The sequence below is a fragment of the Malaya genurostris genome, chromosome 2 (genome assembly GCF_030247185.1).
Source record: "Malaya genurostris strain Urasoe2022 chromosome 2, Malgen_1.1, whole genome shotgun sequence".
NCBI classification, from domain to species: Eukaryota; Metazoa; Arthropoda; class Insecta; order Diptera; family Culicidae; genus Malaya; species Malaya genurostris.
Window position 1 is genome coordinate 54608988 of NC_080571.1, and position 23445 is coordinate 54632432.

General features: G+C 35.9%; 1 protein-coding gene across 4 annotated transcripts in view; it reads right to left on the reverse strand.

Moving 5' to 3' along the window:
• Positions 1-5353: 5353 nt before the first annotated feature.
• LOC131429553 (zinc transporter ZIP1) overlaps positions 5354-23445 on the reverse strand; it is a 41925-nt gene continuing 23833 nt past the window's right edge. For 2 of the 4 annotated variants that reach the window (XM_058593751.1, XM_058593749.1), the window contains exons 2-3: positions 6181-6850; positions 5354-6120 (exon numbers count right to left, since the gene is read on the reverse strand). In XM_058593751.1, coding sequence (XP_058449734.1) covers positions 5520-6120; positions 6181-6680 — 1101 coding nt within the window. In that variant the 5' untranslated portion in view covers positions 6681-6850 and the 3' untranslated portion in view covers positions 5354-5519. Of the gene's footprint in view, positions 6121-6180; positions 6851-15938; positions 16223-16282; positions 16351-23445 lie in introns of those variants that run through there. The other 2 variants (XM_058593750.1, XM_058593752.1) reach the window with 2 other exon arrangements.

Consider the following 23445-nt stretch of genomic DNA (forward strand, 5'->3'; position numbering starts at 1 on the left):
CCAGTTTGTTTTGTTATAAAATCCAGATTTAAATTTTGTAACTGACATAAATTATGCATCTAGAACTAAAACACTTCTGAATATGCCCTAAATATATTAAAAATAAACAACGAAATATAGGGTTCTATGGTCAGAATGCTCAAGATTAATCCATTATTATCGCCAAAAAGTAGCTTTTATAACAGTAATATCCTGGTTTTATTTAAGTTTTATACACTTCTTGCGACTCCATAGTGTGTTCGCTATATTCAAGCCAACAAAAGTTTTCTAGGTTACATTTTCGTTATCATTACGTTGGGAAAACCAACCGATAGCTATCTATATCAATGCAGAAATAGTATGCTATAATCTTGTAATATCTATGTTACTGCTATATCAATTCACAGTAACGATTTACATAGACGCTTACGTGTTTATAATGGTTTTGCGACGGAAAATAAACCTTTTTGAAACTAGTAGCTAAAAGCATAGCTGTTTGTTAGAATCAAGTAACGATAACTTGCAAATGATAGTTAGTTTAAAGTTTATGTTATAAAGAAACACTGCTGTCACCTTGTTTTAACCAGTGTAACATAAAAAACATGTTCGTGCTCTTGTTTCAACATCGTTGGGCTAAGTGGTATCAGAACTAGTTACGGGTTGCCACTATTTAAGTAAAATAAACTTATTTCTAACTAGTAGTTAGAAGCATAGTTGTGATTGAAGATATGCTTGAATTAAGTAACGATAACTTATGAATTATAATTAAAGCGATATGACAAACAGATTTGGTGATTGGAAACCTTTATAACTATTTCGTAACTAGTTATGTTATGAAGAAACATTTCTGTCACCTTGTTTTAACTAGTATAACTTAAAAAACATATTCGTGCTCTTGTTGCAACATAGTTTGGACTATGTTGTATCAAAACTAGTTACGGATTGTTACTTGGGTTGAATCGACCTGTCCGCATCGCTCACATCCTCCCCAACAACGACAGTTAAGCATTGTGGACCTGAAAGGAGTCCTCCTTTACATAAGTCCCATCGTCCATCAAAACGCATGCATCCGGACACTGCAAAAGACGCGAATACAATTTCCGGGCCTTGTTGTTGCTCGCTTCTTCTGTTTTACACTTTGTTTCGAGATTTTCTGCTTCTTGTAGGTCTTCAGGTGATTTCACCTCTTGATATGCTGGATCATTCCGACACTCGTTCCTGCTTTTTTGGCCAAATCACGTATTGACATTGATTTTTTCTTCAAGACTATAGAGATACCACTTTCTGGTCCAGTTTCCGGGGTTTCTGCCTCTTTCTGGTAGCTCATCCAACGAATAGTGTTCTTCAAATTTATTAATGATGGTTTTACCACTGGCATGATGAATTCCAAACCGCTTTGCCAATTTTCGCATAGTAATACCCTTCTCACATATCCATGTGTCCAGAACCCTAATTTTCACTTCTTTTTCAATACGCGACATTTTCAAAACGCGGAATTTCAACCGCACAAACAAGTAAACATACGAAAGCTAACAGCCAAACACACAGCATGCTGTGATCTGAACATAAAAAAACATCACAAATACATGCGTACAACACGAATGTATGTGGATAGCTTATTTTCGATACACTTCTTATGTGTCAATGTTGTTCTGAGGCTTGCTATACTCGGGTGGCTTAAACCCTAGAACGCTTTCGTGACTATTTCTTCACGTAAAAGCTTTTTGCGGTACATTTGTACCCCAGAACTGAAATCTCTCTACAATCACTAAATTTCAATGTATTTACAAAAAAACGATATAGCCAAAACCCATCATAAAGAATCCTCTATAGTTTGGTCAATTTTACTATGAGATACCCGTACCCGAAGCTAGCTCCTATCCGGGGAAATTATTTCGCCAATTAAACTATTCTGCATATGGAAACACATGAAGTGACAGTCTAATTGACTAGAAGAATTCGAGATCACAATCGTCACTGCTGCAATCACACATCAGCTGAGATCATTAAATAGATGATGACGCTGATGTACCTCTATAAGCAGTAAAAGAGACAAAAACAAAACTTCAAATCAGCGTCTGACGGCAAAGCAGAATGCGATGATAGACTTACAATGCGCTGTGTGTGTTTTCTGTCAGCAGGGTTTTAATAAAGATAGGACTATAACTGAATGCTGTGGTGGTCAAGTAAAGCGAAGTATGCTCGGTTCATCCTGTCGATTCTCGATGAACATTAGAAAAGGTCCCAAGTGCAAATGACAGTTGCTCTTGGTACACTCTCTCTCATTTATTACGGCGAATTCCAGTAATTTCCAACAAATTCAACAGTGCATATCGAAAGTTGATGGTTTTTGCTATTATCCTATGTGAAATGTTAGATGGAAAGATTGCTGATTGGACCGTAATATTTGAAAGAGAAAGTTAACAAAGAGAAACTGTCATTTGCACTTGGGACCTTTTCTAATGTTCGTCTTCAATTAGGCTGTCTCTTCATGTGTTTTCATATGCAGGGTAGGTTAATCGAAAACTTTTTATGTATTTCAGGAACTTATTAAGCGCACAGGATCTTATTCAGACGGTGTCTTCACAAATACAGTTTTACACATGGGGAGGACGCTTAGAACAATGTGTAAATCACACATTAACACAATGTGTTGGTGCATTTATCAATATGGGCACTTTTGTTTTCATACAGTTGCACAGTTGCAGCACACAAAGGGCTCAGTTTGACAAGTAGCTGTTTCATGGGGCACAGAATGACACACTTAGGCTCACAGTACGAGGTCTGTTCAAAAAGTTCCCGGAATTTTTTAATTGCGCGCGTCTGGAGAGTCCGGTGGTCAACATTTTTTTTATTGTGTTGGTACATATGTTCCTAATATATGGTGAAATTTTCAGCTGTATTCATTGTTTACATTCTGTCTTGTAGCGGCTGGTGTAGACGTGTTTTTTTGAGCTCGGCGATTTTTGTTAGTTTAAACAATGGAAGAATTGAAGAGTCAAAAAATTTGTATTAAATTTTGCGTGAAAAATGAAATAAAGTGTAACCAAGTGTGCGAAATGTTACAGAGAGCCTACGGTGAGTCTGCTATGAAAAAAACAAGTGTTTACGAGTGGTATAAGCGTTTCCAAGATGGCCGCGAAGACGTTGAAGACGACGAACGCTCCGGTCGACCCAGCACGTCAATAATCGATGAAAATGTGGGAAAAGTGGAAAAAATGATTATGGATGAATAGTGATTCACTATTAGAGAAGTTGCTGATGAAGTTGGCATATCAGTTGGCTCATGCCATCATATTTTTTCAAATGTTTTGGGCATGAAACGAGTGGCAGCAAAATTCGTTCCAAAACTGCTGAATTTTGATCAAAAAAACAAACGCATTACCATCGCTCAGGAGCTGTTAAACGACGTCAACGACGATCCAAATTTACTTGAAAGGGTCATAACTGGTGATGAAACATGGGTGTACGGTTATGATGTCGAAACAAAAGCACAATCGTCCACGTGGAAGCACCCAACGTCACCAAGACAAAAATCGCCGAGCTCAAAAAACACGTCTACACCAGCCGCTACAAGACGGAATGTAAACAATGAATACAGCTGAAAATTTCACCATACATTAGGGACATATGTACCAACACAATAAAAAAAAATGTTGACCACCGGACTCTCCAGACGCGCGCAATTAAAAAATTCCAGGAACTTTTTGAACAGACCTCGTACATCACGTGTTTTTTTTAGAGGTACAATATAGTTTGTGTTAAGCGACTCTCCCCTTGGTTTTACAGTTTTCACATGCACAAGGTTTTCTACGTAGAAAACTTAGAATATAGTTACTTATGCAGAATACATAAACGGCACAATACCTTTTTTCATTTTTTCAATCCTTCTCACAAATTTTGAAAACATGGTTTTGAGTAAAACGCGTGTAAAATTTAGATACGAATCGAATTATCGAAAACCATTTCAAACCATCATTCAGAGCGACAATGAACAACATGAACGAACGAACGATAACAAAGTTACTTCGGTTATCGGTCCTCGGTTTCCGGTTTCGTAAGCACCGGAAGTTGAGATAAAAATCTTTAAAATAGGAATTATGTCCGTTTTTCTTATAAATGTTTACCACTAGGTGAATTAAAACAGGGTTCACCACTAGGTGAATTAAAACAGTTTTTTTTGGTCTACGGGAATACTTCCCAGTAAATTCGAACATCGGACGCATCGTGCACGAAAGCTTTTGATTGCGTTTCGAGCTTACATAGTATATCGATAGAACAAAAGAGTGAAGATATACCAAAGCAGAGAGCGGATATCCAATACTCAGGTGATGAGATATATCGGGGTTGGATTTCCAACCTCAAACATAGGGCCAGAGTTTTTCTGGCCCTAAGAGGCGAATGACCTAAAGGTTAAAGCCTCCATGATCGAAACAAAAGAATGTTTAACACTCTTTCACACCCTATCGGGGAGACGTCGGCTCCAAAATGCCTTGCTTGATATTCCTTCGCTCTGTTTCTCTAGCGATACATAATGTAAACATTAAGCTTTTTTAGGTCGACGCGGTTGATGCAAATGGTGCAGAATTGTCCGATGACGGGCCGATCGAAGCGCTACGATCGGCCCCATATCGTGCTCAATCGGTCCGATAGTCAGGCCGATGATCGGACTTATACGGGTCGACAAATTTCACTGGGTTAGATCTTCATAAGCTTTGAGAGTACAAACGGTAAGAAGACTAAGGGAGAAGTAAAATTAGTTAGTATACTACAAATCAGTATTGTATACAAACTAATGCGTATGAACCACTATGCATTATGGTATATAATAACTAAATGATCAATTTTCCAACACGGAAATACATAAAATCAATAACAATTGTATGAGAGAAAGCAGTTACATTGTGGCAATTAATTAGGAGCGTAAGATTGGGCTTTTGAACCACTGCTGTTCAATGTCTCGAAACGTGGTAATGGTACAATTTTTATTTTTGTATTGACATTCAAGTCTTTTTTTTATGCGAGTATACTATAACTTTGAAAATTCGCAAAAGAGACTTGAATGTATTTGAATCATCGATGAGTTACTTCGGTGTAGGACAGAAAAGGATGTCATGATTACACCCAAATTGAAACGAGTATAGACGCAGTACAGCACTAAAAACATAAACGGCATTCGACGTCTATCTGTCCAAACACTATGCTGTAGAAATCAACTGGAGTAAACTTTCTTTGCAAACCTATCCATTCAATCAATCGCTGTCGAGAATGATTAGTTCCATTTTACGCAATAATTCAAAATTCGTTTACCAATCAATTGTCATAACGCATATCAAGGTCGAAACGATTTCGGCATGGAGAAAGTAAATCGATATTTTCGTTCACTTGCTTCTAGCATCTTGCTATTCAAAAATGAATGCATTTATTGTGGAAGCATATCGGTACACACTAAACTTTTCTTCATAATTTTTACTATACATTACTATACATTCAAATTTTGTTAACTAAAATAAAACTTTAATAGTATCACTACATTAGCGCTAGTGCTCTGAGATAGCTAGACTTAAAATAGACATCACCGTGAAACCTAGGATCACTGCAATTAGTTGCAGAAGGCCGACTTGTTGCGAGCGCATGGTTGCCCGCTTTCCGCGTTCCCGCGGAAGTACTTCGCTGACTGTCACGTACAGTAGCGTACCACCAGCCACTCCCTGAAGAATCGGTATCACCAGCATGTTGAATGTTTGACCGATGTCATCCAGTACCATTCCGACACCGATGCCGGCGACCGATCCAACCGAGAAGGTTAAAATTTGCAAAACGTGAGACAAATTGTTATGGCTTCCATTGGAGCATATTTCCACACCAAGACAGAAGCCTACCACGTATTTGTGGGCACTGACGGCACCCAACAGCAGCAGTACCTGTGGTGCAGAGCTCTGGACGCCTATGGCCAATCCTTCGAGCAACGAATGCACAATTAGTGCTAATAGAAGGCTGAACGTGCCAGTAACTTGCTTCTCGCGGACACCGGCGTCCACCATCACCCGTGGAAGACTTTCGTTAGAGCTTCCAATATGCTCTATATTTTCAATGTCTGCCCTTTCTGACGATCGCTGCGGGATCTGAATATTACTTTCCCTGAAAAAGGTACATCCACGATATTACATCCGAATGTGCTAAATAATTGTACACACTTACCCTTTGGTTAACAACGTTGTCTCTTCACTGGTGCCATATCTACGACCATCCAGATCTCCGCCGGTAGAATCACGACTAATTCTCCTTGCCGCCACAATGGACTGTTCGCCATGACTGTGACCGTGACCGCCAACTCCGAACAGGTGACTGATTTCGTCAACCGTATAGATTAGAAAGAATCCAATGCAAAATACGATCTCGGCGTACTGGTTCAAAGCCGGGCGCAGCTCGGGCAGCATGTGGACCAGGGCCGTTGCCAGTAGCACCCCGGCACCGAAGCATAGTAGGAATGAGATTAACACCGGAAAGCGCTCTCTGTTGCGCTGTGAAATAAACAGCGGTAAAATTCCAGCGAGAAAGCTTCCGGCACCTAGAGCAAGGATGGCCAACAGTTTTGCCTCATTCTTACTGATATCCGATTCTCCGTCTGCCGCCACCAGGTGTGTGATGTTGGATTCCACTCCGTGCAGGAATGATTCGGTGACGCTGGAGGACTCCATCGTGCAGTGCGGGAGGAGACGGTCCCAATTCGAGATCGTTTACTGTGCTTCGAGACTTCGGTGGAGCTGGAGAGGCTCTTTCAGTATTGTATCATCGAAGGCACACGTCCGCTTATCATTTGTTTATCGTTCGTTGACAAAACTGTCCGGTAGTTAGATAAGAGCCGACTCTGAAACGTGCAAAAGAAAAGATAAAATGTGAGTTCGACGGTGTTTTGTTGTTTTTGAGAGAAATAAGAGGCCAATGTCACATTGTCTGTATAATTGCTGGGGTTATCTAAGATTGCAGTTAGTAGTAGAGGTATGATTCGTAACCGATTCGGTTGCAGGAATAATAGTAAACCTACTTGTTAAGTGAGACTATTTCAGAAATAAAAAATAAAACTAAATTATAGATTTCATATTGATTAATTTTAGCTCTTCAATAAAAATTGGAGTTAAAAACGAATAGTTTTTATAGTTTATTACACAAAAAAATCGAAGAAGAAACTTCACAAAAACTAGGCTGGAAAAAACTGATGAAAAGAATAGCACAGAGGAAGATTTGTGAAAGTCCAGTCTTCCAGACATCGAAGATGTAACTTTTTCTTCCTGGAGAACTCATTCTATCAATTAAACTACTCTGGATATGAAGAAAAACAACTCAGAAAGTAACCCAATTAAACGGAACACCACACATGCTCTGACTTTACACGGCCGCGTTTTGAGCTTAGTTTAACCCAATGGAAAAGCAGATTGGATAAAACTGATGAGTGAAATAATAAAAATGAAAAGTTATGCAAATAAGGCAGATTGGTATTTGATGATTGGGACGAAAATGACAAAAAAATGAAACTCATCGGCAATGCAAAGTCAGAACGAGTGCACAGTTTTGATCAATCATGTATTCATCACATTCAGAGTATTTCAATTATGAGAACGGTTTCCCCAGATAGAAGAAGGCTGCAAGTAAAAATTCTTCCTCTGGGATGAGGCCCAAGCATAATCGGTTTCAAACGACTTGAAAAAAAATTGGACTTTAAAGACGGAGTGCGCTACGGAGGGCCTACATTTTTGAGAAGGCTTTGCTGCAGAAGAATCCGAACCAAATGCATCAAGAGCTTACGGCACCATTGTGTGCGACACAATACGCCATTTTACTGCACACAAAAAGATTGAAAATCATCCAAAGGGTTGGAAATTGAGTGCTGTACAAATCGAATCCGAACGATGCCAAACGGCGATTTCACATGTCCGAAAAAATTGAGGAGCAGCATGAAAATAAGTGGTTTTAGCATAGGAGAGCCACTGTTGACCAAAATTGATCTTAATTGGAACAAAATAAACATTTCGAACCCGGCGAGCCGACCAAATCGGCTATGCTTTGCACATAGTACTAGTACAAACTGATTGCTAGCGGTTAAACCTTCAAAGCATCATTGTATTGAGACCGAATATATATTTATAGGCAGATATTAAAGGAAAACCGAAATAAAACAAAAACAAGCTCTAGTCCGAAAACTTTCACGAACACTACTTTTGATAATAATGGATAAAAAATCATGCCCTACCTGTCTTATAGTACAGTTTTGACACCATCCTACTATTTATTTCGATTCGCGTGGGACGCTCTTATCAGATTGAAAATTATGTAATAATTTCATTACAACAAAGTCTTAAATTTGGGGAAGATCAACGGAAACTTCCTTGCAGATCTTTTGTTAAATGGTTTGGGAAAATATATTTTTTAGTAGATAACTTCGGTAATCGATATATCGTAAATTATTGTTCAAACTATTTCAGATTTATTATTGTTACCGTAGTGGTAGTTCGCACTATTTAGATTCCCATAATAGTATAACAGTTCGGCTGAAAAGTTCGTATCGTTTAATAGAAACACACATTTTTTGACAAAATTCGTTTTTATTATTCAACATAATTGCCATCAGAGGCGATACAGCGATTATAGCGATCTTCCAACTTTTCGATACCATTTTTGTAGTACGATTTGTCCTTTGCCTCAAAATAGGCCTCAGTTTCAGCGATTACCTCTTCATTGCTTCTAAATTTTTTACCAGCGAGCATTCTCTTGAGGTCTGAGAACAGGAAAAAGTCACTGGGGCCAAATCTGGAGAATACGGTGGATGAGGGAGCAATTCGAAGCCCAATTCGTTCAATTTCAGCATGGTTTTCATCGACTTGTGACACGGTGCATTGTCTTGATGAAACAAAACTTTTTTCTTCTTCAAATGAGGCCGTTTTTTTTTAAATTTCGTCCTTTAAACGCTCTAATAACGCTATATAATAGTCACTGTTGATGGTTTTTCCCTTTTCAAGGTAGTCGATGAAAATTATACCATGCGAATCCTAAAATACAGACGCCATAACCTTACCGGCCGATTGTTGAGTCTTTCCACGCTTTGGGTTCGGTTCATCACGTGCAGTCCATTCAGCTGACTGTCGATTGGACTCCGGAGTGAAGTGATGGAGCCATGTTTCGTCCATTGTTATATATCGACGAAAAAATCGGTTTTATTTCGATATAACAGCTCCAAACACTGCTCAGAATCATCAATTCGTTGTTGTTTTTGATCGATTGTGAGCTCACGCGCACCCATTTTGCACAAAGCTTTCTCATATCCAAATATTCGTGAATAATATGTCCAACACGTTCCTTTGATATCTTTAGGGTGTCAGCTATCTCGATCAACTTCACTTTACGGTCATTGAAAATCATTTTGTGGATTTTTTTCATGTTTTCATCGGTAACTGCCTCTTTTGGACGTCCACTGCGATCATCGTCTTCGGTGCTCATATGACCAGTACGAAATTTTGCAAACCACTTACGAATTGTTGCTTCGCCCGGTGCAGAGTCTGGATTACACTCTTCAAGACATTTTTTGGTATCGGCGGCACTTTTTTTCATCAAAAAGTAGTGTTTCATCAACACACGAAATTCCTTTTTTCCATTTATTTCACAATAACAAAACTAGCTTCACTCAAAATGCAATATCTCACAAACTAATAATCAGACAGCTGTCAAATTTATACACGTATCTTTTGAAGGTTGGTACTAACTGAAAATGGTATGGATTTATTTCTAGTGGCGCCCTCTCATAGAAACGATACGAACTTTTCAGCCGATCTGTTATACGTGATTATGAATACAAAGTCATCAATACATGGCTAGATAAATTAAAATAGAATTTTGTATGATGCATTCAGTTGTGTTAAAAAGTCTCAAGTTAAAATCAAGGGAATTAATTTTTGTAATTGATTTTTATTAGATTGACGTGACGTCACAAATGAACAAGAATTCAACCTTGACAGTTCAGCGGTACTGTTTACAAACAAGCTTAAACTAAATCGAGGAACACATCTCAAACAATCATCTTTACACTTCACAACTAGTCACTGGTATTTGATAAATCTCAAAAACGAACCGAATCGTTAACAAATGTTTTGAAACTCTATTTAGGCGATATGAACCGTGAACGGTCTCATCCGTTTGTCTACAGACTAAAAAAAGTCTATTCACAAACGATACCGCTGAACTGTCAAAATGTGTTTATCCGATTGAGGTTAGCTGTGAAGGTAATAAACCTGATTGTAAAGGGTGATTTTTTAAGAGGTATAAGATTTGATTGTCAAAAAGTAACAAAAAAATTTAGAAAATTGGTGAAATCTTTATTGGAATCGATAGGACGATCAATATAATTTAATGTTTGAAGATGATTTCATGCAAATGTTAGCCGCGGCTCTGCTTTAGATGACCCATACGCAAGATCCGACCCATAATCCACACCAAACAGTGATTTTTATTTTTGGATGCATAGGTAGCTCTTGCAATGCTTCTGGCTGGTCTTTACTCCATTGCGCAATTTTGCTTGTTGACGTACCAAAAATGAGCTTCGCCGCTGAACACAATTTTTCGATAAAAAAGAAGTTCTTCCTCCAACTTTGCTAGCGCCCATTCATGATTACATTATAGACCAAACGACGATTCATGATTAATTTATAGAACACCGTGAAACAGTGTTGTCAAAAAGATATCAACAAAAAAATCACCCTTTACTTAATAGAATTATACAATGTATTTATTTAGCTAATTATTATTTGCCAAGTAACTATAAAAAATCAAAAAATCTTATTTTTAAGAATGGAAGATATTTTTCAAATATGGACGCTATGTGTCAAAGAATTTTTCTGAAACATGTATGCCCTCTGACGAATTCTGTGTGTCAAGTATACTGAAGTCTTTTTTTATGCGAGTTTACCTACCGCATGAAAAAAACGCATAAAAAACCGCATAACTGTGAAACTTCGCATAAAAAAACCGCATAACTCTGCAACTTCGCATAAAAAACCGCATAACTCTGAAACTTCGCATAAAAAACCGCATAACTTTGAAAATTCGCATTAAAAAGTCGCATAAAAAAACCGCAGAAAAAAAGAGCTCAGTGTATATTCCTGTCATTGTTTACATGCGCGAAACCGACTGTGATCGCGGAAAATGGCTCGAAAAAAGGAAATTTCACATGTAAAACATTTACAAATGCTTTTTTTATTTCAGATAAGTGGGAATAACTATTCGTGTTTGATGTTTAAATATTCAACGAAAACGCTATGGTCGACAAAAAAATTAATCTTTATCACGCTATTTGAACACACCTCATAATTCTCGGTTGAATTTTCATAAGGCCGTAAGAGCAAGTGACTTTGTGTTATTTCTCTTCTATTAATTACCAAGCGGTTTTAACGATTATCACTTAACTCTTTGTATAAAATGATACCCAAAACTTTCCATTTCCAAACAGAATTGTAAAATCCAAGAAAAAATTTACGATCACGTCACAATAATCGAAAGAGAACAAAGAGAAACTGTCACTTGCTCACACGGCCATTTGAAAAATGAACCGAGCATTTGAGTTTCGACCATTCGAATCCGTAAACAGGAACAATATGTCAAAATTTGAGTATGGGTTTGAGTAAAATTCATTCAAGCATAAATCAAATAAACATAGATTTCCCAGTGTAATAGTAATGTAGTTGAGAAACCCGTGACACCAAAAGCACCGTCTGGTGGAGAATGGGTGCGTAAATGCTCCTAAAATGCATGCAAAAAGTTGCCTGCGCATTTAACACAACCACAGTAGCTAATGGAAATAAGTACACCCGTTTGTCACTAGAGGTGCTGTTAGTGTCACCGTACTGTGAGAAATCTATGTTTATTTGATTTATGATTCAAGCCATAAGTTCTCTCGCATTTAATCATACATTAGAGTAGGCGTTGAGATTTCGAACATTTGATGTGAAAATAATACTTCAACCAAATACAAATAATAATACCCCTAAGTCCCATATAAACGAATCGCCAATGTTTGGTTCACAGCATGAACAAGTAAGCCTAGCAAATATCTCCCTTTCGTTGCGATAGTGTGAAAATGTGAAAGGAGATCGTTTCTGGCAACGCTTTATGCTAGTTGCTACGGTGCAAAACAAACTTGTTTGTTTATCGTTGCTGTATTAAACTGCAACAATCAGTCTAAATATCGCCGGCTAATAAACCGAGAAGCTTTCGAAATGGTGAGAAGTTGCTTAGTAGAGGGATGTGACACACGAACAGGGTCGTCCGAAATTTCGCTCCATAGTTTTACTAAGGATCAAATATGTAAGTAATATGTTTACATATTTTTCATTATAATAAACAGTAACTATAGTGAACGTGTTCAGTGTTGCTAGTTTTATAGGAAATTCGTTAAAGTACATTGTCACTCTGACAGTGTATCATGACAATGTACCGCACGATGCAAAATGTGTCCTTGAAAATTTGTCGGAGTACTCCGTATTATAATTTGTATTTGCTTCAACCACGTTTTGTGTGTATTTTTCAGTGTATTTCCAATCTTGGATCATTCTTATCAAATTTTAAAATGCAGGAAGAAATCAATTCTCGTGGCCGTATCCTGAACTTGTTTGTAAAACTATCAACGATCAATCATTGACCATGATTTTAATAGAAATTTGTGCGGTTTCAATTAGTGTTGAGTGTTTAGTGAGAAATCCAAAATCGTTCAATTCTGACTAAGGGCACTTTTTTTAAGAATGAGTAGCGTGTCACTCATTTTTGAGTTATGTTCAATGAGGATGATGATCGAAACATTTTATTGATGCAAGCAAAATTGGTCCGAAACAACAGCATACAGCATATCGGTATCAACAAAAGTCTGACGAACTCAATTTCGGCGGATTCTGTTGAACGTCGATTGTGAGAAAAGAGGAATATTTAGAATTTTTGTTCTTTCAATGCACGATTTTTATGAGGTTTTTACCCGGCTCTTTGATGCAGATTTCCGAAGTTACTCGTTTTTCCGAAGTGACGTGTTTTTTACGCAGATTTCCAAAGCTTACGCGGTTTTTTACTTCAATTTTCAAGGTAATCCGGTTTTGTTGTTCTGTCTTAGAAATCCATGAAACATTGTAATCTTAAGTTAATCTTTGGCATAGCTTGTAATGTTGTAAAGCCGTTTGGTATGCCATTTGATATGTGGTATTATTCACAAACAAATACAAATAATAGTTTGTATTTGTCACTAGTACATGTTTATTCATCGCTACGAGTACAAATGTTTGTCAAGATAGCAATCCATAGTTTCCCCTACCGCACAGTGCACAGTGGTTCAAAAGCGCAATTTCACGCTCTTAATTGATAACTGATAGGAACGTGGTTTGTGAGGTACAGTATCTTCAGCAAAGTTGCTCAGAATGCCATCTTTTGGCAAAATTTATTAATGTGATTAATCCCCCTAAAAGGGAGATAAAAATATTATTTTAGTTCAGAGCAAATATTGGGGCTAAGTTACTTCAACAAAGTTGTTCAGAAAGTTATTTCAAACAAATTTGCTGAAGGTACTATTCCCGTAGCTTGAGTGTAATTCATGATATAATGTATTTTCTGAAAAAGGTGTCCTAAAACCAGTTTTTGTAAGAAAACACATATATTTTCAATGTATATGAGTTTTTCATGTTATGCAAAGTTTTTCGTCATTAAAAACTACACAACTTTCTCAAACATACTATGCTGCTATCATTTCAGTTTAATGCAATAGAGCCATTTTTTATGTTTTTTTTTACAAAATTTCAAACTGTCTATCATCAAAAAGCGCAGAAAGGTGCAGATGAGACTACCTTCATATCAAACTACTTCAAAAGAGCTTTCATACCGTGGTTGAATTACTCGTCCGCGATCGTCTGCAGGCGAAATATGTTTCTCTCAAATATCCTTGTCCTTGACATTTGCAATGATAAGGTTCACTTCATGTCAGATCAGATTTCAATATATATTCATTACAATGGTAGTTGCCACAAAATGCGATTTTTTTTCACATCGAAGTCTATAAATTGAATAGTTTAGTAACTGTTTTTTCACGACTAAAAAAAAAGCAATCATCAAATCGAATTATGTTATGTCATCTTCTGGTAGAGAAAAGTATGATCAAAACTAATTTTTTTAGTTATTTGTATTTATTTTATGATAGCTGACAATGTTCTTAACCAGCTAAAAGACTCTTAGCATCGTCCGACAGATGCTTCTAGGACTGTTTTTACCATTCACGAATATTTGTAACCAAAGGATTCGATGAAACTAATAACCAATTCATGGGATCCCGATTCATAAGTAAATAAAAAAATAATTTTTGTATAGAAATTACGTGAAAAACACTCAAAATCTTATTTTCATCAAAACTGTAAGATGAAAAAAAATCATTGAATAAAAATATTTTTTTACTCGAAATTGTTACTACCCTCTTAATAAAAATTAAGGGACCTCCTCCAACAGTCGCGTCATACAATACTGAGAAACTTTTGTAAAGACACCTAAGCACGTCAATGAAAGCCAGTACAGACTTTTGACCGTCTTTTTTCAGTTTCCGTCCACTGTGTACCGCTCTGATTAGTTCACGCCTTTTTTTTTTGTGATAACGGCCAATAAGCCAACTGTCAACTTCCACTATCGAAAAAAATTGCAGACGAGCTATGAAAAATAGAGTATTAAATTTAACACCAGACGAAAGAGAAAACTTTTCTCTGTCGTTTACTATAATGACTAACTCTCAGCGAGTGCCGAGTCATTCGAAATTGCTCTTCAAAGTAAATGTTTTTGGATGGTTTATTGCCCGTTATCACAAAAAAGGCGTGAATTTTTCTTACGTTTCGTGTTCGACTCTTCAGTGCATAGCAGTTCAAAATATTGTACCGTAACGTAATATTGCTACTGATATGCTCAACAGCGTTCTGATAGAAGGTTGTGACACGATGCCTGATTAAGTTTGTATTCATTGTCCCGCCAAATCTATGTGCCAGAAACTACGCAACATCGATAACTTATAATGGATTTTTTATAATATAATTAAATATATAATCATTATATTAGTTTAAAGTTTAACCATTAATCAATGAAAAATGCGACGTTTCCGGACTTATCATTCTAGCGGTTCTATCACTCATCGATCTGCTTTTATCAAAAATAAACAATATAATAAACAACACAATATAACAATATGTCTGCTCGTTACTATTGTGAAAAAGGTAAACTGAAACACAGAACAATGATCACAACAACATGCTATGATTCCAGATTCACTACGATTTATTACATAGTGCATCGAAATTCAATGATCAAATATTTTTTCTGTTCCATTGAATTTCACATCACCCTATAACGAGTCCCTTTGCCACCGGCCTATTCATTCCGTTTATGTATCCATCGAATGAACTCACGACCAACCTGTATAAAACGAATATAACGAGCTACTTTGCAATAGATCCTATCAGCATTGGATTCACTGAACAAACGATAGACGATAAAACCCATGAAAACAAAAATAAACAGATTCCATGATGACAAAATCAACACTAAAATAGATTGAATTTTTTTCTAACTATAAAATCTGAATATCTTTTCGAAATAGACAAATAAACACTCTTCTGGTAAATGAACTCGTAACGAGAAAATGCTTATACTTTTCGCCGACACTACCTATCGAAAATGATGTCTATATTGGCACCAAATGAATGAGTCAATAACTGCTGCGGCATTGCGAAGCATATGAAAGTGATGCCCTGCTCGTACCCGTATCATCTCTATTTTGTTTTCATGGTCACGTTTATCACAACAGACAGAAACCGAATACTTATAGTTTGCCTTTGTGTTTTATTCCAGAACCAGAATAATTCCAGCGAGAAACTTTAAAACTATATAAATCCAAAACAATGCACCTGTTGATCAAATTTGACGTTCATTTCGCTGAAACTGTCATTTAACTGTCAATTTCACTCGAATTTAATGGCATAAATTTCCAATTTCTGGTGCAATTCAACATTAATAGCACTTAAATGTCACAAGAAATTAAGACACTCTTCGGGTCACGAATGCATCTTTCACCGAGCGCATGATTACTCAACAACGCGAATGTAGGCCACAGGTGCTACAGGTTCGACTAGTCGCGCGTCTGGTGCAATAGTCCGATCGCCGTCGAATTCTGGTCGAAGGTTGCTTGCAAAATTCACTCGGATCGCAATTTCTACTTAAATAAACAATTATTAGACTTTTACTGACTCACCCTGAAATCGATGTTGATGTTTTCCCGATCCGCTGCTGGTTGGAAATGAACTAAACGTGAGTGCTAAGTAAAACACCGAGACACCGAGCAATATTGGCACTGGTACCGATGGATGAGTCTTATGTTGTTCCAAACGATATAATAACATTTTTTTTGTTCGATTGGAAAAAGTCAGCTTTTCTTGATGTTGTAATCATTGTGATTTATTCGAAATAATCTGCGCTCATTTTCAAAATGCGTATCGACAGACTTATGTTAAAGCATGAAATAAATGGTAATATTTTTTGACACGTTTAAAACATTTCATTCGTCGAAATTCTAATATCAGCGTTTCCGTTATAAAATTTGTATGCTTTTACATGATGATTTGGAGCTATTTCGAAAAACAAAACATGTAAGCATATTTCATCAGGCGTCTTTCACAAATTTTGACACGCTTCAAGAGATGGGCGTGTGAATTCCAGATATTATGACAGATTGCGAGCGACAAAGCGAATTAAAGGACTCGGTAAAACCGACGACACGACCAGGTACTCAATAGAAAAATCCGAATTAAAAGTGTTCGTGAACGATTCACCTTTAGTTGGAACAATATTGAGCATCCCTTTTTTAATGATAAAAATAATTTTCTCGACCAACACTGTTCTAATAAGATAAATAAACAAAAACAAAACTAGTCAAGGAATTTTCTAATTTTGCTCCCATTTCTGGAACGGACACCGAACCAAATTCAGATATTTTTTTTTCAAACATGCTCAGAAACATCAAGTTGGGTTTAATGCAGTGCCGTAGTTGTTCAAATTTAATTGGTTAGTCGTTGACTTTGTTGATGGGGCGCCTGGATTTCCGTGGTACAGGGGCGCATTGCAATTGACTGAAGTTAGATTTTTTAACGGGGTTTGCTGTTTCTTCATCTTCGTATTTTTGTATACAACAGTTATATAGTTCTATTATCAGACTTATTTGTTGCGAGCGAGGCGCCGTATTTTCCTCAACAACTCATTTCTAACTCTTTTGTAAGTTTCGTGAAACTCTACAATTGCCACACAAATCAACCATGAAGACTCATTTGCAACAGACATAAGTGTTATCATAATCTGAATGTTAATGTTTCTAAGTACCCAGGTGTTGAGATTTCCACTTTCTGTATTTATTATTCTTTCAAATAATAGTTCCGATTGTGTGATTTTGAGATAGAGTTCAAAATCTACTTCTTCAAAACTGCACAGAAAGAAATTATGAATTTTACAGGTGACATAATTCTTACTAATTAACAGCCAAGCAGATATGTGCTTCTGTGGCTCAGTCGACTATCTGGTGTGTTTTGTGATCTAATGTTTCCGTCTATCATCAAAAACCATTTGAAATTGCATATTGCACCAAATGCATGATACTTGAGAATATTAGATCATGCCTAACGTGCAACCTAAACTGATGTAGAACTCATCGATAACGTAAAAGACCCCGTGTGTAGTGGAGGATGTACTGAAACCAATTGCCAATTGCACCTGTGCTAAACTTTTTGCACCGATACCACTTCGCAGTTTGGAAGAAACCTGTAAAATTGAATTGAATCAGATGTAACAAAAAGTAAGTAAGTGTAAGTAAGTGAAATTTACGCGCTAAACATGTTAATTTCAATCAATCATGATGGAAAATACAACTGATAGAAAGAAAATGAAGAATTATCTATTTTAAAGTTTACTCTGCATAAAAAATTTAACGGCAACAAATTTAATATTAATATGTGAATAGATTTTTTGAAATTTATGTTACATTTAATGGAAAATTTTGTCTAATGCAGATTTCCGTTTTCACTGTTTTTGTAAGCATTAAGATTCCATTTTATTAACACAGGAAAAAATTGTAAATTTTACAGGTGACACAATTCTACAAACGATACGATTCATAACAACTCAATATATCAATTGACGCAATATTCCACTCGAGCAGAATTTTACTAGCTCCTAATGTAATTTGCACTTGGCTACCAAGTGACGCTGTATGCGTTTAGAGGTATCAATTATTCACTAAGCAGATATGTGCTTCTGTGGCCCAGTCGATTAACTGGAGCGCTTTGAGATCTGATGCTTCTTTTGTTCAAGTCTCGCGCAGTTGCTATTGATATTTTGTATTTTATTTCATTCGTTTTCAAGCCATGTAATTTTCATATCACACAATTCTACATGTTCTTGCATATAAATTAGTTTAAAACATGACGCTCCATTTATGTGCATCTTATAAGATGTAAAATCACAAGATTTTTTTTGAACTGAGAAATTTTCAGATATTTTTACTGTATAAATTGTAAAATGACGCAAAAATTGACGTAATTTGAACTTGGTTAGCAAGTGGGACTATATAAATTTGTATGAACCATTTACTCATCAGCGGCTTGGGTGACTCAGTCAACTAACGGACATACTTTGCCATTTAATGATTTTTGGTTGAAGTTACCATTGTTTGCTCTATGAGTTTTTATTTTTTGTTCATATCGTTGAATTTCATGCCATATAATTTTCAACACTCACAACATTACATGTTTTTCACGTAAGTTTGCGTGAAGCATCAAATAGTGCATGTTTTGATAATTCTGTGAAAACTTATTTCAATCTTAGTTTGTTTAAAATTGTAAATTGAAGACGGCATTCATTCCTAGCAGCTGTCCCGGATTGTTCTTCACTGTATCAAGCATATGTTTCAATTCCACGGTTCATGGCCCAAAATCTTTTTATAAGGAATTACAACTGGCATTTTTCCGCGCTTGACAAGTTGTTATTAATAATATATATTTTAAAATTCATAAAATCCAAGATGACGGCTTTTGGTTTGTGGATATTCTATCAACTCGCTATACAATTAGTGTTTTCGAAACAGGTTTGACAAGTAAGTTATTGTAATTAATGTCATATTATTCTCATGTGGTCTGCCGTAAAATTTTACTGTTACATTTATGCAAGTGACGCATTGAAAGTTTGCAAATCAACTAGTACGTGTGATTGTCGATATTCAGATATGTAGAAAAAGCATGTCGTTTTATTCGTATTTACGTCATCCAGTTATGTCTGACATTACTCACCAGTTTTTTCTGCTAAAAATAAAAGACACTATTCTGGCTTACTGGCTTTCCCCTAACGGAGACGATGGTTTTGAAAGAATGGGGGATATATAAGCTGGAACGAATTGGTCAATCAATGCAGAAGCGAAACTGTGGAGGCTGTGATCAATTGTTATTAACTCGATGAAACTTTTTGCTATGTCGTTCTCGCCTAAGATATCTGCTACTACCCCAGATAAATCTTGTGTGCTTAAGATTAATTTCTAATTTAAATAAGATTATCTTGGTTAATCTGACATAACTGTTTACAAATTGAAAAGGTGATGGTAGTTTATACCGAAGAAAGTTTTTAATTTTATTCAAGTTTGAAAAAAAGAAATTTGACAGAATCTTCTAGTCATGTTTTTGAAAATATTAGTAATATGAAAAAGGCATCATTACACCACTAGGTTTTTCATTTTCACATATTACCTTGTAACTCCGAAATTCGGTTCCTGATGAAATTAAATAACAAGCTATGGGACCATAAGACCTTTCATTTGAATCTAAGTTAGTGAAAATCGGTTCGGTCATCTCTGAAAAAGTGATTGCGGTGATGGCGATACCAAAAACCTGTTTTAATCCACCTACTGGTGTAATTATGCCTTTCTCATACCAATCATACTATCATATATAATACTGTAGTATTCTTCAAAATAATTTTCTTCGATTCTTGAAAGAATAACCGAAATCGGTTTGTTTGACCGTCTACTGATAAAAACTATCAATTGGAGAAAATTTGAGGTGGAATTAGAAAATTTTCGCCCTTTTTTCAGTTATGGTATAAAATTTTTAACCCACTTTACCCTATATTTCCGGATCCGGAAGTCTTCTTGGTAAGGAAATTTATCAGAAATAAAAGAATAAAGAACGCAACAGCTGTTTCAACGAATTGTATTTAGCCATGAACTAACAAGACCTGCAAATTGATTTTGCGTACTTTTGCACTGTCTCTTTCAAATAAAATATTCGTGGAAATTGAAATATTTAACACTTATCACCCTATTATCCCGGAATCCGTTGTAAGATTCAGATGAAATTCAATTGAAATTTCAGTTAAACTGTTATAATACTTTTCGTTTGAATTGAAATTTATGCAAATTAGCCAAACAATTATTGTGAAAAATTTGTCAAATATTTTGACACACACCTACACGAACATTTTGCCATCTAGACTAATTCAAATGATATAGGGCAGTTGAACCAATAGTCGTCTCATTAGTCAAGACATCACAGTATTTATCCGATTACTCGGTCTTCAGCACACATAGTCACATATGATGCATTCGGAGCCAATATCTTCGCCGAAGCAGCCCTAACAATCAAAATTAGTGTGAAAATGAACTATACTTCTGTTATGAAAACGTGAAAATCGGAGCAGAATGCATATATTTTCTTCTTATTCTTTGAACCAATGCACAGTAGGGAAAAATGGATCAAAAACGCTACGACTTTTTTGGAGGCAGATGACCACAAAGCATTTTTTGGTGTAAAATGGTCAGTAAAATCGATTCTACGTACTTAGAAGGACCGCACTAAATGCTATCATGTTCATTTTACCTCAAGGTCCCTTTTGTCGTCGACTAAAAGGCGCCTTTTACAAATTTCCCCTCTGAGAGAGTAATAAGTTTTTAATCGTGAGTATCTCTTGTTGTATCTAACGTATCAACATAATTTTTACTACATGCCATCAGAAATATCATCATCAATTTATGATAACATTTTCAGTTGTATGACATAATCACAAATAATTCAAAATTAAAGTGTTCTGAAATTTTTGGTATAAACGAAAGAAAAGTCATGACGTTTTTCTCGTACCTGGGTAGGTATAAAACGTTAATACTTGATATATTTCGTTCAGCTCAGGTTCAAGTATCAAGAATTCAGTTCGATATTTCATCAATGGCGTTCAGTATTTAATCCCTTCAAAGCAGATCGATTGCGTAATCCTGCTGCTTATCGTTTGTATTCTAACAAAATAAGTGGAAAACGATGGGGAATATTACGCAAAATCAGTCCTTCTAATAGATTTAAATATTATCTAAAGGACTATTAGAAATACTTATCTGGTGAAATACCTATGCAAATCAGAAGTGAATATAACCAGTTTAGTGAAGGTTCACAGTTTAATTGATTCTAATTGATAAATTTTCGCATTTTTTCTCGACTTTTTTATTTGGATTTTGGTAGTGACATGTTTTAATGTTCATTATATTTGCATTAATATAAATTTCAAAATTTTTCGTATTGAATAAAAAAGTTGAACGTATACGTCCTCCTTTTTTATCATGAAGAACTATATAAATTATTTCATAATATTGAACTGTATGTCAGAACGTTTGATGTAACTAATCCATACTTGAGTGCAGTGCATCGTTTCAAACTCTAGTAAAAAAGGGGAAAGCTTGCACAATTCACATAATCGATTCACTAACTGATATTCGGGAGTGTACCAGTTTAATTCCTATTCAAGTCATCCAGTTATGTCTCTGACATTACCCACCCTTCTTTTTGTACTGGATTGTAATAAAGTTTAACCATATAACATATCACAGAAGAAGTTTCAGAAGACCGAATAGAATGTTTCTGATGTAAAAAGGTCTGACAAATCATTGGCATATAGTTTTAATGACAGCAGGAAACTCGTTGTACCGTTTTTAATCTACAATCCAGAACCAGATCCAATACGATCTATCAATATTGGTTCACATTACGTAGGAAACTGCAGAAATCCAAGTACATACAATAGGATTGGTAGTACTAGCCCTTTTAATCCGTTTTACACCAATTTATTTCATAAATCGTATCATTGGTTAAAATTTCTATCGCATTCCGAAAGGAGGCTTATTGCGGCTGATTAAAATTATATCAGTCAAAAAAAAAGAAGAACTAGAAAGAACTTAAACTTAAAATCATGTTATACCGTTTCACACCAATATTGATAGGATAAATTGGAGTAACACGGTATAGCATGATTCGTGCGGTCATTGAATCTATTTGTAATCTACTTTTCATGGTATTCTGCACAATATCAGTAGGTTTTGATCAACCGCAGTAAGCCTTCTTTTGAAATGTGAACGAAAGTTTAATTAATGGTACGATTTATGGAATTAATTGGAGTAAAACGGGTTAAACGAGCTAGTATTGTTATTCCCATTGCATGTACTTGGATCACTCAAAATTGAGTTTGAAGGACAATTGGGGTAGAACGATGTTGCACGATTCATGGGATCATGGAAACTACCTGTTAATTAATTTGTAGGGCTATGTGCGTAACATCGAACTATCTTGGTTTAACATAATTGATTGAAGAAAATGATTTGAAGTAAGACAGAAAACAGTTTTTTGCAATCGTTCTAACAAACAGCAATCTATTTATAAAACTAATAAAAATGCCAGGAGTCATTAGTCGAATACATTTTTCAAGGTTTTACAGTTAGTGAGGTAGGAAAAAAGAAAAAATTGGGGCAAAACGGCCATGATAGTGAATTTTGTGGCAATTCTAATTATCATCAATCGATTCTACGGTCAATTCTACATAAGATAAACATACTTATAAATATTTTCAAAGATTTCTATGAAATTATTGAGTAAACTCGCGTTTTTCATCCTTTTTCCCCACAGTGCAATGTATTAATCAAAGACAGCAGATATCATTATTAGTAATGATCCTAAAATGTTAAATTAGTGGTAAACCTGAGATGATCTAGGGTACAGATACCCTATGAAACTCAAGCTCGTTTTAAAAGATGGTTGATGCAATTATTGCATAGTTTTCAAAATGAAAAAAACAAAAAAGCACGTCTCACTATCCATGAAATACAGTATCTATTCATACCCTAATGGCAACGACGAATGGAGCTCATGCCGGTAGAATCTATCTACTGACAACTTTATTCATAAAAATGTCATTTAATACATGCTGGGTACAGCTAACGTATACGCGGCACAATATTATAATCCAGTCTACTCTAGTTCATTATCAATATTTTGGCGATTGATTATTTTCCATTTTAGTCAAATTGCCTAAATGTATGCAATTTCGTACTACGCGTCTTGTACACAA